At 52.0% G+C, this 13,701-nt stretch overlaps 2 protein-coding genes across 2 annotated transcripts; both read left to right on the top strand.

Moving 5' to 3' along the window:
* Positions 1–7,812: 7,812 nt before the first annotated feature.
* On the top strand, positions 7,813–11,727 carry BDV14DRAFT_175850 (nitrogen regulatory protein area N terminus-domain-containing protein). Its single transcript, XM_073769149.1, has 4 exons — positions 7,813–8,037; positions 8,094–8,214; positions 8,276–8,949; positions 9,021–11,727. The coding sequence occupies exons 3-4, from the start codon at positions 8,495–8,497 to the stop codon at positions 11,203–11,205; spliced, it is 2,640 nt and encodes an 879-aa protein (XP_073626905.1). The 5' UTR covers positions 7,813–8,037; positions 8,094–8,214; positions 8,276–8,494; the 3' UTR covers positions 11,206–11,727.
* A 318-nt stretch (positions 11,728–12,045) lies between these two features.
* On the top strand, positions 12,046–13,683 carry BDV14DRAFT_201423 (IPI1/TEX10 family protein; the record flags this gene model as incomplete). The annotated part of the gene is made up of 3 exons (XM_073773753.1): positions 12,046–12,093; positions 12,149–12,221; positions 12,689–13,683. The coding sequence occupies 3 exons, from the start codon at positions 12,046–12,048 to the stop codon at positions 13,681–13,683; spliced, it is 1,116 nt and encodes a 371-aa protein (XP_073626904.1).
* Positions 13,684–13,701: the final 18 nt, after the last annotated feature.

Raw genomic sequence — 13,701 nt, 5'->3', positions numbered from 1 at the left:
CGGCTTCCCAAGCACCAAAAAGACAACTAGGTATACGAGGATCCCTAGGTAGGTAGTAGGTACCCATGACCTCATACCGTAATGGCCCGATCCACCCCAGAGCGGCACGTAGTATGTACCTGCCGTCTCTAACGGGACGGTATCTAGATCGGGAGCTCCGGGCAAGATCTAGATCTTGCCTCTCCCGTTGGGTCCGCCGCAGGACCAGGAACAGCAAGTGAGACATACCAATACTCCATAGTGGCATAGTTCCATACCCAGATCCAGACTGTGGAGTGTGGGCACTATAAGGTATACAGCGGGATAGTATACCCCGACTCTGACTCTGACTCAAATCTGGCTTCAAGGCCGTTGACTTTGAATCACGAAGTACTAATAATAAATGTTGATAACAAACGTCCTGACTCGAAATTCCAGCGCACAAGGGGGATACCCGGGCCCGGACCTGCTGGGGTGAAACGTATCTACCTATTCCTCGTAGCTACGTAGGGCTCAGACTACGCAGCGTCGGAGATAAGTCTTGATGGCCTCCACTGGGCAAGGTACCCAGGTAGGTAGACGAGCGAAATTACCTACATAGGCAGGTAGTAGATGGCTCCATGGGCCCGGACTTGGATCCTACGGCCTGGATCGCTATCCCGTCTTCCTTGGGACGGGTGTTTCTCATATTATCTCGGATAGGACAGGGTGCCGAGGTTACCGCCAGTAGGTGTGATGGACGGTCCGGCACGCAGATACCTAAGGAGGGTAGGCCCCATGCTGTCTGCCACAGAAGGTAGACCTTAATAGGTACCTAGCCGGAGGACAATCGCACCTTCCTTACTTGCGAGCTTGGAAACGCCCTTCTTAGGCAGGTGTGATGGACGATACACATTGAGGGAAGGAGCGCCCAGTTGCTCTTTTCATTTGGTACATAAGGTATCGCAGCGACTTTCTTGGCGAGGCAGGTGCGATGTATGATAGTCTTACTAGACAGGAAGGCACGTTGAGGTCCAGGGTGAAGTCCATCATATGATCAGGTAAGTGCGATGAACGATATATCTACACACAAGGAAAGCGCGCGTAAGGTCTAGTCCCTCGCGCCTTCCAAGTTTGAAATCATGGACTTTTAATGAATTGAGGCAGGAGCGATGGACGACGCACTTTCCTCTCCAGGACTCCATTGATGCTGTCAATGAGGAAAGTGCGATGGTCTACCTATATCCAGGATAGGAAGCCGCGCGTGAGGTCCATCGGATACAATCCGTCGTGCCTTCCTCATCAACAGCATCATCTAAAAGCCTGAAGAGGAAGGTGCGGTGAACAGCCTGTCTCGGATCAAGAAGGCACGACCGAGCTGAAGCCCATCACGCCTTCCTTGTATGTATGAGTTGATGTGGACTTTGGTGAGGAAGGTGCGATGGACAACCTACCGGTCAAACACGGAAGGAACAATGACTTAAACCTAGGGAAGGCAAGTACCGGTGCCTTGTTTATATGCTGGTCGTGCCTTCCCGCCTACCTATCTGTACTGGCTCCCTCGGAGGACAGAGGAGTAGATAATCACCTTGGGAGGTGATTGAGGTCGGATCCTAGTTGAGGTTGGAGGTACATGGAGTGGACGAGCACTTATGTCAGATACACCCGTACATCCTCGATCTTGCTCTTGTCATCGCCTACCTAGATTTCCTCCCATTCTGACATCTACCGGTGTAGATGAGATCGAGGCATATGGTGATCTGGCTGATTGAATACACTGGTGAACACCCATATGCCCAGGTCGTCCTGAGACGCTGTTGGCAGGACGGAGGCTATGCTAAGCCGAGTACCATCTTTGAGCTAGCCAGGTCGCTCATGGTATTGTGATCAAATCAAAGAAGGTAGGTTTGTGGGTGGGTGGGTAGGTAGGTAGGTAGGTATATCAATGGAGTCTTCGAGTAGAGGCATCTCACGAACTGCCTCTGACAGCCCTAGACTCGGGGCCGTTCAGGTTAGGTACAATGAAGTTAATGAGGACAGAGAACAGCCACTAGATGGCTGAATATACCTACCATCCTCAGACGGACAGCGTGAGAAACATGGTATGTTGAGAGATCCATGTGGGAGGAAGTCAATATATAGCCACCTTCCGCCATACAGACGGTTATCCACGCAGAATGATACTGTAATGATAAGTTAGGATAAGATATCTCAAATTTCTTACCTCGTGAACAAGACACCGTGGCTCTATCCATTCGTTTGCCAACAGATATATCTAGTTATCTACAACAGATACAACAGCCGAAGATAACCACGCCCAAAAAGAAGCTTATATAGAGTCTAGAAGCAGCTTCGAAGATTCCAGGGTTACATAGTAGGTTCTTAATCTTCTCTGTATATTAGGTTAGTATATTAAGGTTACAATCTTGATCTCTAGATCAGGCGATTGCGGTATCTTCGTTCTTTATATAGGTCCGATATTGAAAGGATGAAAGTAGCTAGTGGAGTTTGTCCTGTTATCTATCTCCAGCTATTAGGCTAAGTAGGAAATGGGGCGGTTGCCTCGTTTTTTATCTTATCGTTTGTTTCTATTGAATGACGCCATTCTTAGGGACCGTGAAAGCTACCTACTCCAACTACAAACAAACAGGTACGAGATAGGAACAGGTAAGATATACCTGCACCTCCAGCTGGACTTGAAGCTAAAGTTCGCACTTACCGTCATTGTAACCATTTAAGAAAGCAGATGAGTTGACGGGATGTCAAGTCTGCAGACAGTATCCATCCTGAACATCTACCCAACAACCTGAAACAGCAACACGTGCTGAATGGTAAACAAATCACAACGCATGCAGCTACGATCTTGAGCTTATCGGACAAGACATCAATGCCCGTATTCGTCAAGCAGTGACCAGTGAGGCTTGAACATTGGGTCTTGGGCAGCTCGACGATAGCGTAAACCGAACCAATGACAGACCCGATGTTGATCAAAGGTAGATGAAGGAAACGCGTTGCAACTTTTTCGTTTCGTGTCCCTGCCAATGAGAGGTCCCCGAATTGGCCTGAACCCCTGCTTATCTGGTGGACGAGCCCAATGCGTCGGATCAGCGCGGAGAAAACGAGGTTGCTTCTCCGCGGTGGTAGAGCGATAGGTGACGCTGATAGGATAGCAGCATTGGACTGAAAAAGCAGAGTGATAGCGCAATGCGTGTAGAAGAGGTATGCATGCTTCAGTCAAAAGCGCGTCTATGTAGACTCTGCAGCTTTGTTGTGCTGTACATAAGCGCCTCCGATCTAGGAGTCGGGCATCCGCCCCTCTGGGGTAGATACGAGTAAACTGTGGAGAGAGCCGGGTTTTCTCCAATCTCCAAATCTGGCGCGATACCAAGCTATCAGTATCAACAAGATAACCGAGCTCAATATCGAGTTTATCAGCGGAGGCCTGCACGTAATCGAATCCTGGTGGTTGCCTGCAGCAAGGGTCAAGCCGCTCAAGCGATATCTGACGTGGTTTGTGCTGCGTCTTATCAAGGCCGCAACAAATGGCTGGCAAATGAAGGTGTCGCCTAGTGTTTATCTCGAGTATCACGTCTTCGAGGCCCGACTGTCGGCGTACGCTCGTCATTTGCTCTGATCTCTTCTGCGACTGATTAGCGTTTTCTGGTTTAACCGGCTGCGATACAAAACCCGGGAAGTTTCCCATTGGACTGTAAGGACTCGAGTGAGGCCTCTGAGGAAAACTCTTCATCGTCTTATCGGGGCGACTGCGGAGGTGAGGACCATATAAGACTCGCTTGATGAGAATAGCGACGGGCGATTTCAGACGGTGTTTGTTCATACTTCTGAATGCGCCGGTTCTCTTTTCCTCTTCATTGCGTCGCTGGCTCAACATCTCCTCGGCTGAGATGGCCCTCTGCCGACCTCGCTTGCTTTATAGTAGGCAAGTGGTCACGCATATACTGTCGTGGTGGGCATCGTAAGATGACCTCCGCTCCTAGCTAGCCCTTATTACGAATGGGTCTTACGCAGTCCTTCTTGAGTCCGTCTTTTGGAATTGGAGCTCACCCCCCTGGTCTTTTGAACTAGCCAGTCACACGGTGCGTCTGCCCTCCCTATTATTTGTTTTCCTCTCGCTGGCTTGCTGGCTTGCTGCATTGTTATGCGGCCTGCTCCGAGCCCCGGTGGCAGGGATGCGCCGTATCACATTTCCGCCTTGGGCCCTTTTTTTTTGCGCGCATCCGCCGCAGCCGCCAAAAATGATCCCAACACCAAAATCGAATATGCTTGTGATGCTGCATCGATGCTGGAAGCCTAATCAATATCCCAAGACTCAAGTGCGTTTTGCTTAAGCAGGTAGTGTGGGGAAAGAGGAAGTACTCGTCCAGCTCGATCTCGATGCGAGACAGTGGACGCTGCTGTTGGTTATGCTCGTTTGATAATCGCTGTGACGATGGGGCATTACAAGTGCTCGTTTCTACGTTTTCCTATACTCAACACTTGGTCCAAGTTACGGCACAGCCCGCGCCAGATCCACCTCATGCGCATCCGGGGAAGACAATTCAGCCCATCACGTCGAAGATGATTCATTCCAAAGTTCCCAATCCCACTTGATGGATCACCTTGGTCTTTGGGGCACGAAGGAACCTCGTTACGACCTGCGGGGTAGACCGCCAAGCTGTCTCTTCAGAAGTGGGCTGCGCGGTCTTCCCAATCTGAGCCGTTCTTGATGCCCCGGGGTATTATTCTTTCCGGCTGGCTCGCTTGTGCAGACGGCACAGGACGAGGCGAGTGAATCCTTTCAAATCAGGAAAAGGATGCTTGTTGGTGGAAGTGGAAGTGGGACAGCTCTCTGCCTTGTGATAGGCAACGAAAGGATTTACTCCGCGACAGTACTCTGGGTTCTGGCTGGCTGGACAGAGCTTCAGGCACGCGACATAGCTGTTTTTCGGTCGTCCTTGCGTCTCTCAAATTTCAATGATCTGCGCCAATAGTGTCACCGGAAAGAGGATGAATCAAGACGAAACTCTGGTCCCTGACTCGAGAGTCCACAGACTTGTGGGCGGAGGGACGTCATTTCGGGGGAGGACAAGAATGTCAACTGATGAGTGCTTGATCTTATTTGCAGCACTAAGCTCGCCGACCTGAGATGGATGATCGCGACCGCCACCTCGTTCCACTCTGCGTGGTTTCCGTCCCAGACGCGGAATTCGTCCTTTTGCCACGCGGAAATATCACCCCGGCAGGATTCAGAACATGACGCGTACCTTGCCTTCAATGCCATTCTGCAAGTCTCTGGTGTTGTTTCCTTTGAAGGGTAGTTGCAGGGCCCTTAATATCGGTAGCTGCATGCAGTCGCAGAGCTTCGGATTCCCTCGCTCGAAAGTGACCAAGGGGAATTACGCCGAGGTTCTTATCAGCTTATCAGGCGATTACAGTGGAAACCGTCATTGCAGCCGCGTGGGAACGGTGGGATAAGGTACAACCGACAGGTGTTCAGCGAATCGTTGAGTGCGCTGGCAAGTATAGTCTCGGCAGTGGGCCCTCACGTTTGTCTATTCTGCGGGGCCATCGGTTACTGTGTCTTCGATTTTGGAGACAGAGTGGGTTTTATCGAATTGTTTCTTTCGGAGGCTAACTTGACCGGGCCTGCGGTGCCTTGCTAGGCTGCTTGCCACCAGGTTTTTGGCACGAAGATGATATCAAATGAATGTCCTCGACCCGGTCTGTCTCCGACTCGCCTGCCTTCCGACTTGTCTAGGTCCTGCACCTCAGTGGCTAGGCCAATGCACCCTAACGGCTTGCTGGCCAACCTTGTTTAGCCATGGTCATCGTATTCGCGGCAGTTGATTCGACCTGTCGCGTTGCCACAGCATATGCCTGTCAGCCTGGGCCTTGGGGGAACTCCGTCCTCCGTAACGGAGTATGGGGGGGCGCGAGCGCGGAGGCTCTTCCCCGACGTGGTCCTTGCCCACCGGCTCAGTTTCCTTGTCTAGCAGGAGGGCAGATGATATCACCATTTTGCGGAGGGAGGACGATCGCTTCTTGTGCCACAATAAAGCGAGGATTTGATAGGGTCACTGCAAGGATGGACAAGCTGCTGCCGTAAGCTGACGATCAGAAGCACAAGAACCGAAACACTGGAATGGATGGGCAAGCGATTTACACTGAATCTTTCGAGTTTCGGCCCATGACTGCAAATAGCTGACAAGGGTCCTAAAGGCTGGTGGGACCATCAACCGTCGACGCGGCCTGTCGGCTGTCTTGGTCAAGTCTGCGATGGAAGTGAATGAATCGGAGGATGAAGCTAAAGCGACTTAGCCTGCGCTTGAATGAGGCTGACAATACGATTGTTACCGCTCCCCAATACCGGCTCATACACTTTCGGGTAATCTAGGAACCGACATCTCAGCTCTCCAAGACCATTGGACTCAACCACCCTTCGGCTCTATCTAAAGTTCTTGGGCTAACTTCCGAACCTCTTTCACAACGAGGAGGAGGGGTATCTCGAACCATGGTTCAAACATCATGCGATTGAAAGTGGTGAATGAAGACGAGAAATGCGACAAAATGGGTGTTCCGCTGCTTCCCGACGGTGCCTCAGATTCCGGCCGTTCGGGCATCAAAACTCCTGTTCATCTCGGCAGCTCTCCGCAGTGTCCACGTCCACAGTCCGCACCTACCAGACGGACTGCCCGATGTCGTCCGCCCCGCTAGCCTCGTCGTCCCCGGCGACGTACGCTATATGCCTGCCTCGCGCTTGAGTGTTTCCTATATCGGCCGGTTCCTAGCACTACTCCGAAGAGCGGCCCTCGTCGGCATCCCTAGTCCTTACCTGGCCTGGCCGATGTGTTCCGGAGTACAGCACTGCAACACCATCTAGACCATTTACCCCAAGGGACAGCGTGCACTAACAGAAGCGCGGAGCCAATGACTATGAGCACCGGCACTTCTCACGGTTAAATTGCGGCTATCTGGACCAAGCATTGACGGTGCAAGACTGAGGGCAGGGAATGGCCATCGGACTGCACCTGCACGAGTCAACAGTTAGCCACAGTTACCCGCGCCAGGACTAACCTGAATCATCGTAGACGGCATGCGTAGGCTGAGACCAGAGGCTTGGTTCTCACTGTGACTGGTTTACAAGCAGTGTGATTGGCGGGCTTACCCCCGTCAGACGCTAGCAGGGGTCGAGTCTCAGCTTTGGTACTTCCGGTCGGCTGTACTTTTGAGGTACAGAGTATACAAGATGAGTTTTGGAGTACGCGCGTGTCGAGACCCACGACTATGAAGGATTGATTAAGCCAGATCTTGGTGGTGTTGAGTCCGCACTTCATATATCTTCATTCTTCAGTCTCCAACGCCTAAGCAACAGGCCAGATGAAGGTATATTAAGCTCGGGGATAGAGTGGAAATCCGGCTTCTCGAACCAGAGACTCTCCACACAGTCATCCTCCCCGCCCGCCATCAAACTCTCACGGTACCAGTCTACCCCACCTTGCCACTGTAACGGTATTACAGGAACAAATGCTCATGCAGAGGTCTACTACTCTTTCTCTGTCTGTCTGCAAATATTCATCTCTACATTCGACCAAACTGGAGAGAAAAAGAAGCAGGATGAAGTATACAAGTATGGATGAGCTTAAATCCCTAGTCAGACACCAGAATTAAGCGTGAGGTCGGTGCGCTGGTGCTAAGTCAGTAGTGAGACCAGGAATAATTAATTTCACTCTTACGGCGGGAAAGCGAAAAAAAGACCGTCTGGAGTCGAGAAGAATCCGGAGCATGCAGCTAACACTACTTAACTGTTTCCATTATTTTGGCTATTACCTGAATCCATAATTCATCCTGACATCTTGTTTATCTGCTTGTGATTCCTGCATCATCATCAGTCATTCACTGTCCTCTGTAATATACCCCTCCTCTGTCGCATTTTTCTCAATGCGCCCCGGTGGTCTGTACAGCAGCGGTCGCAGGACCAGATCTTGAAACCCCCCACAAAATCGAAATAAATAGAATAAAAAGCAACGAGTGCACTGAAGGCCGCCAAAGAAAAAAAAAAGAGAGAGAGAGAAAACTGGGGTATGCATCCTGGGCTGGGAATGAATGAGATCAGACTGATTATTGACCGATCCTAGCTTCCGCCCGCTGCGACAGGACTGCTGCACCTTCTCTTCCCTTCTTCGCTTCTTCCCTGCAACTCGCCCTCTGCGACCTCTTGGAGCCGGCCTCTACTGGGCTTCTGGTCGTCAACGGCGGGTAAGCTGAATTCCCATTCCTGCGCGCAACTCTCTCCAGGCTGACTGTTCTCCGTCCCAAGGGCCAATTACTGTTCGCCGTCCTTCGCTTTTACCCCCCCTCTCCTCCACCATTCCCTCGATCTCATCCTCGTCGACTCTCTTATCTACACCACCAGACCCCTTCTGCTGCTGCTTGCGCTATCTATCTATTGCCCCTTCCAACCTCTCCTTATCTATTCTTTCCTCTTCCTCAACGGGCTTCCAATTAGAGGAGCCCACGAGATTACCAACGCCAGGTCATGTCTGGGTTGACTCTCGGGGGAGGTTCTGGCCGTGTGCGACCGACACAAGCCGCTCCCGGCTTTTCCTCCACGCACGACTTCGCCGACCTCGATCGCTCGCCTTCTGGAGTTCCCTCTTCCAACCGCAACCCCAACTTTTCTTCTAACCATTTCGCTGCGCCGTCGCAGCTGTCTGACGAATTCTCTCTCGAGTCGCCTTCCGACTCCGCCCAGGGCCACGATAGCTTGCTCCAGGACTCGTTATTCCCCGAATGGAAGGCCGACGCTCCTAGGGGACTCGACAGTCCTGATGAGATGCAGAGGCGGGATCCGTTAGCTACCCAGATATGGAAGCTGTATTCTAGGACCAAGGCTCAATTGCCCAACCAGGAGCGCATGGAAAACTTGACTTGGCGGATGATGGCACTGAGTTTAAGACGTCAAGAACGAGAGCGCGCCCAGCAACAGGCTCGGTACGTCATCGTCTTAGTCTCGATTGAGTCGTCTTGTCTTTTCTTTTTCCTGTTCACTAATGCCTTTATAGTCTCTCTAGCAAGAATAGTGGCTCCGTTCCTGGCATGAGTGGCATTGCCCAGCTTCGCCTGTCTGATCGTTCCGCCAATACTCCCACCATCGCTGCGGAGGCACTTTCGGATCCTATGAACCTCGACGACTTCATCATCCCTTTCTCCCCTTCCGACAACCCTTCCCCCCCTACAACAAGAACCTCCGAGGCCACCTCTGCCGGCGCGATTCCTATCAAGTCTCGCCGTGATCAACCAGCTTCCGAGGCCACCCCCGTACCTGCGTCGTTCCCCCACCCGCCTCAGGATCAACGCCGGGATAGCGAGTTTGGATACGTGCCGCGTAGAGTCCGCAAGACCAGCGTTGACGAGCGCCAATTCTTCAACCTGCAAATTCCCAACCGCAAACGACCGGCTGAGACCTCGCCTCACGTACCCCCTGTGTCCAACACTATGTTGGCTCATGATCCGGACTTTGCCCACGCTGTACCGGAGTACAACCTTGACAATTCTCAGGGCCTGCCCATGCACCAACATATGAACGGCCAACACCTCGCTCACGCTCAGAACCACACATCGCCTGGCATGACGTTCGCGTTAGATACTTTCAACCTCGGTGATGATCCTATCCTTTCGTCGGCAGGGCCGTACCAGCAACATTTCACCTTCTCCCCGAGCGAATCGCCAATGACTAGCGGGAACCCCTTTGCCAATTTGTATGCTCAGACTCCCATAGCGTCTTCGCTCAATTCCACCGAATTCTTCTCTCCTCCTCCTTCTGGTTACCAGTCGACTGCGTCCACTCCTCAGCCTATTTACGAAGGCGAGCAGACAAAGTATTTTGACTTGCCAGTTGACACCCGGACGCAGCGCCGGGTTGTCCCGTCCTACGTTACTCAGAGATCTAACTTGTCTGCTTCTCTGCAACCCAGGTACATGTACAACCAAGGAAGCTCGTCTCAGGACGTTTCACATCAGAACGCACACATGAACAACGTGTCGTCGTCTATGCAATCGCCGGGCTTTTCTATCCCTCAGCATGTCGATCCGACTCAGGTGTTAAATCCGAACGATTTCAACGGCAACAACGCTGCTATGTTCTCTTTCGGCGCTGACTCTGATGCTGAGGATGATGATACCCAGTTCTCTAACCGTGGACTGGCTATGCCGGCCGAGTTTGGCGATGAAGGTATGAACGAGATGAATGGAAACATGCCGTGGGAGGCATCATATCCTGGTTCCTATCAATCGCTGCCTGGCTTCGCTGCTCAGCACCGGAAACATGTCACTATCGGATCTACCGACATGATGGAGAGTGAATGGAACCAAGGCGGAAGCCTCGGTCGAACTCACGGATCTGCTGCGTCCGTCAGCGAGGTGCGCAACCGGGAGCAGGACCCCCGACGTCAGAAGATCGCTCGCACTTCGTCCACTACCAACGCAACCCAACTCCTCCGTCAAAGCATGAACTCGGCTCCTGTTTCACATACCTCTCCTAACACCCCTCCCGAGTCTGGTTTGAACAGCGCTGCTCCGTCCCGACCTGCTAGCCCTGGCGGGACCAAGCCTGGCGAGCAGAGCGGTCCGACTACGTGTACCAACTGCTTTACTCAAACCACTCCCCTCTGGCGGCGCAACCCTGAAGGACAGCCACTGTGCAACGCTTGCGGTCTGTTCCTGAAGCTCCATGGTGTTGTCCGGCCGCTGTCGCTGAAAACCGATGTGATCAAGAAGCGTAACCGCAACAGCGCCAACACTCTTGCAGTCGGCTCTTCTCGGGTTTCCAAGAAGTCGGCCCGCAAGAACTCGGTTCAGCACTCTGCGCCCACCTCCAGTCGAGCCCAAAGCGCCACGGCGTCAGAGTCTCCTCCCGCGATGCCCGGTGGTTCATCTCGCGGCCCAGGTGTCGTTCCCATCGCGGCTGCTCCACCCAAGTCTAGCCCGACGGCTACTACATCTCCAGGAGCGACAACCCCGCGCGGCCAGGTGCAGGTGGCGCCGAAACGTCAGCGTAGGCTGGAAAAGGCCGCTGACGTTGATATTGCCGACGACGCCAGCCGATCTAGCACATCGTCTGGTGGCCGGTCCAAGGTTGTCCCGCTGGCTCCGGCGATGCCTCCAGCGGCAGCCAACCCTGCCAACCACAGTATTGCTGCTGGTCAGGGCGCGAGCCAAGAGTGGGAGTGGTTGACGATGAGTTTGTGATCGTCAACTTTTTCTTCTTCAAGTTTTTTTTTTCCCTTCTGCGATGACATTTTATGCAAATAGACCTGATGACTACTGAGCTGCAATTCTCGCTAGAACGGCGTTTGGTGATACGAGCGAGAATATCGGTCAAAATGGCTTCACGACGCTGATAATGTTGAATTGACGAGTGATGCAATTTCGGTTCGGTTATCTGTCGACGGGTCTCCTTTACATTAATTTGACGACGATCTACGAGAACGAGAGCGAGAAGATCAGATGCGCTGAGACACGAAAACACCGTCTTTTCTCGTCTGTCTCGGATCGTCACCTCCGCTTTGAGTTGTTTGTGCTTGAATTGTGATTTCTGCTTGATACAACCGCGTCTGTCCGGAACCTGGCCTTTGTTTGTGTGTTTGTCTTTTTTCCGTCTTCTTTTCCTGATTTATGATTTTCGTTTTGTTTTGTGTTAGTTACATTCGGGGTCAGGCCGGGCAGAAGTGCGCATCTCTTTGATTTTGTTATTAATAGATACGATGTCAGTACGTCTTGCAATTTTCCACTTTCAAGTGTAGCCGTGTAGGAGCGCAGGAATTTGCGCTTGTAGGATGTAGTTCGAAGCCATAGCAGATGATTTGTTGATCTGCGATAAAATCACGTGACTTCACGTGCCGATATAAAAATTTCCCGAGCAACCATCAACTCTATCATTCTCAACAAGCTCAAGAACAAAACTCAGCTCTCCTAAACCAGTCATTTCTTAAAATAAACCACTCAATATCCCCTAAAAATACAGCATCCCGAAACTTGGATCCCCCAACGCCTTTTCATCAACTCAACTCAGAAACCGGATAAGTCAACATGGGCAACTCCGCCAAACGCAAGAAGGAGAAGCAGAAGGATTTCGTTGTACGTGACCCCCTGTGTTTTTTTATTAGAAAGGATTGATTTTGATGAAAAGCAGAAACCGAAACTCAAGGTCGGCAAGGCGAAGGGGAAGCCCGAGAACTTTACCGATACGAGTTTTAAGTCGAAGGGTGCGTTCCTTGCTTGCTTGTACTTTGTCCTTTGTTTGGTTTTGGGTTGGGGGTGGTGGTTGAGTGGTTCTGGGGCTGTTTTGGTTCTGGCTTTGGCTTGAGCTGGTTGTTCTGGCTGGGTGGATGATGGATGGGCATGGGGCTTGGATGGTGGATGACCTCGATGTGCATCTATCACCTACCCTCTCGGCCATTACGCCTACCATGACCACTATCCCTGACTATTCATGATTTTGGGATAGGAGGTGGTGTGGTAGGATGGGTGGTTATGGATCAACTGGTTATTGAGAAAGAGGGTAGAGTGATCCGATGCCAGATGCATACTCTTCTCTCCTCGGCCAGCTGCTATCCATCCATCCACCCTCACAGCCATCAGCACCACCACCGCCACGGCTTCCCCCACTAACCTCACCATAATACCATTTCAACCGTAAAATGAAGAGAACTCTATACTAACGAAACAACAGGAATAACCCTAACCCAACAATCCCTAACCCTCAACGCACCAACAACATCCACCCAATTCAGCCACCACCTCTCCCTCCTCTCCTCGAAATCCGATTCCCAGCGCCGGGACTCACTAGCACATCTCACAACCTCCATAAGTGCTCGCCCCGTCGACAGCCCGCTCCCAAAACCCGTCTCTTTGATCCTTCCGTCTCTCTACCCTCTCCTCCTAGACCCGAACTCCGGCGTCCGAACCAATCTTCTAAAGTTGCTCAAGGTTCTTCCGGAGGGTGACGTTATTGATCATGTCGGAGCATTCATGCCCTATGTGAGAGCGGGGATGACGCATCTTGCGGCTGATGTACGGGTTAGTTCTGTGGAGGTTCTGAGCTGGCTTATCTCTGTCGGAGGGGAAGATGTAGTCTCCGTTGCAGGCGGATGGGTGAAGACGCTCAATTGTTTCCTTAGTGTATTGGGGTGGCATCTTCAGGGGTCGAATAGTAAGTGGACGACGCTATCTACCTCTGCTGGAGCCGGGGCGTCATCAACATCGACTTCTTCGGGGACGAGTTCAGGAAACAAAGCATCCTACGGCAAAGCAGGCGCCAAAGGCCGTCCCCAAGTCCGATTCCTATCTGTCCTAGGTGAATTCCTCGACGCTGGAATCGGATCGCCGATTTCGGTATCTGATGTTTCTGATGACGATGAGATGGATACTACTGGTTCTGGTTCAGGCTTCCCCATCTCAACACTCTCCTCGCATCTCATTCCCTCGAGTATTGCGTCGCCGTATATAACGCTTAATGTCTTCGGTGCGCCGCGTGACGAGGAGGGTGAGATGTATGAGACGCGTGTAGATCGGTGGCGGGTTTTTGTGAGCAGGGGGTTCCTTGAGGCTGTGGAGAAGGGGGTTGAGGGGGCGAGGGCTGAGGGAGGGGAAGTTGGAAGGGCGAGTGTTGGTGTTTGGAAGGTTTTGAGTGAGGCGAAGGGAGTTGCGAATGGGGGTGATCTATAGAGTACCTTAGTGATCTTG

This window comes from Aspergillus stella-maris (genome assembly GCF_047715825.1).
Source record: "Aspergillus stella-maris strain CBS 113639 unplaced genomic scaffold BDV14scaffold_37, whole genome shotgun sequence".
Taxonomy (NCBI): Eukaryota; Fungi; Ascomycota; class Eurotiomycetes; order Eurotiales; family Aspergillaceae; genus Aspergillus; species Aspergillus stella-maris.
Note: the sequence above shows the minus strand (reverse complement) of the source record. Positions and strands in the feature narration are given on the sequence as shown.

What these genes read in the sequence shown, in the direction of transcription:
- BDV14DRAFT_175850 (XM_073769149.1), top strand. Translation starts at nt 8,495, where the DNA reads ATGTCTGGGTTGACTCTCGGGGGAGGTTCTGGCCGTGTGCGACCGACA. An exon ending in CGCGCCCAGCAACAGGCTCG is followed by an intron (nt 8,950 to 9,020) that starts GTACGTCATCGT and finishes ATGCCTTTATAG; the next exon opens with TCTCTCTAGCAAGAATAGTG.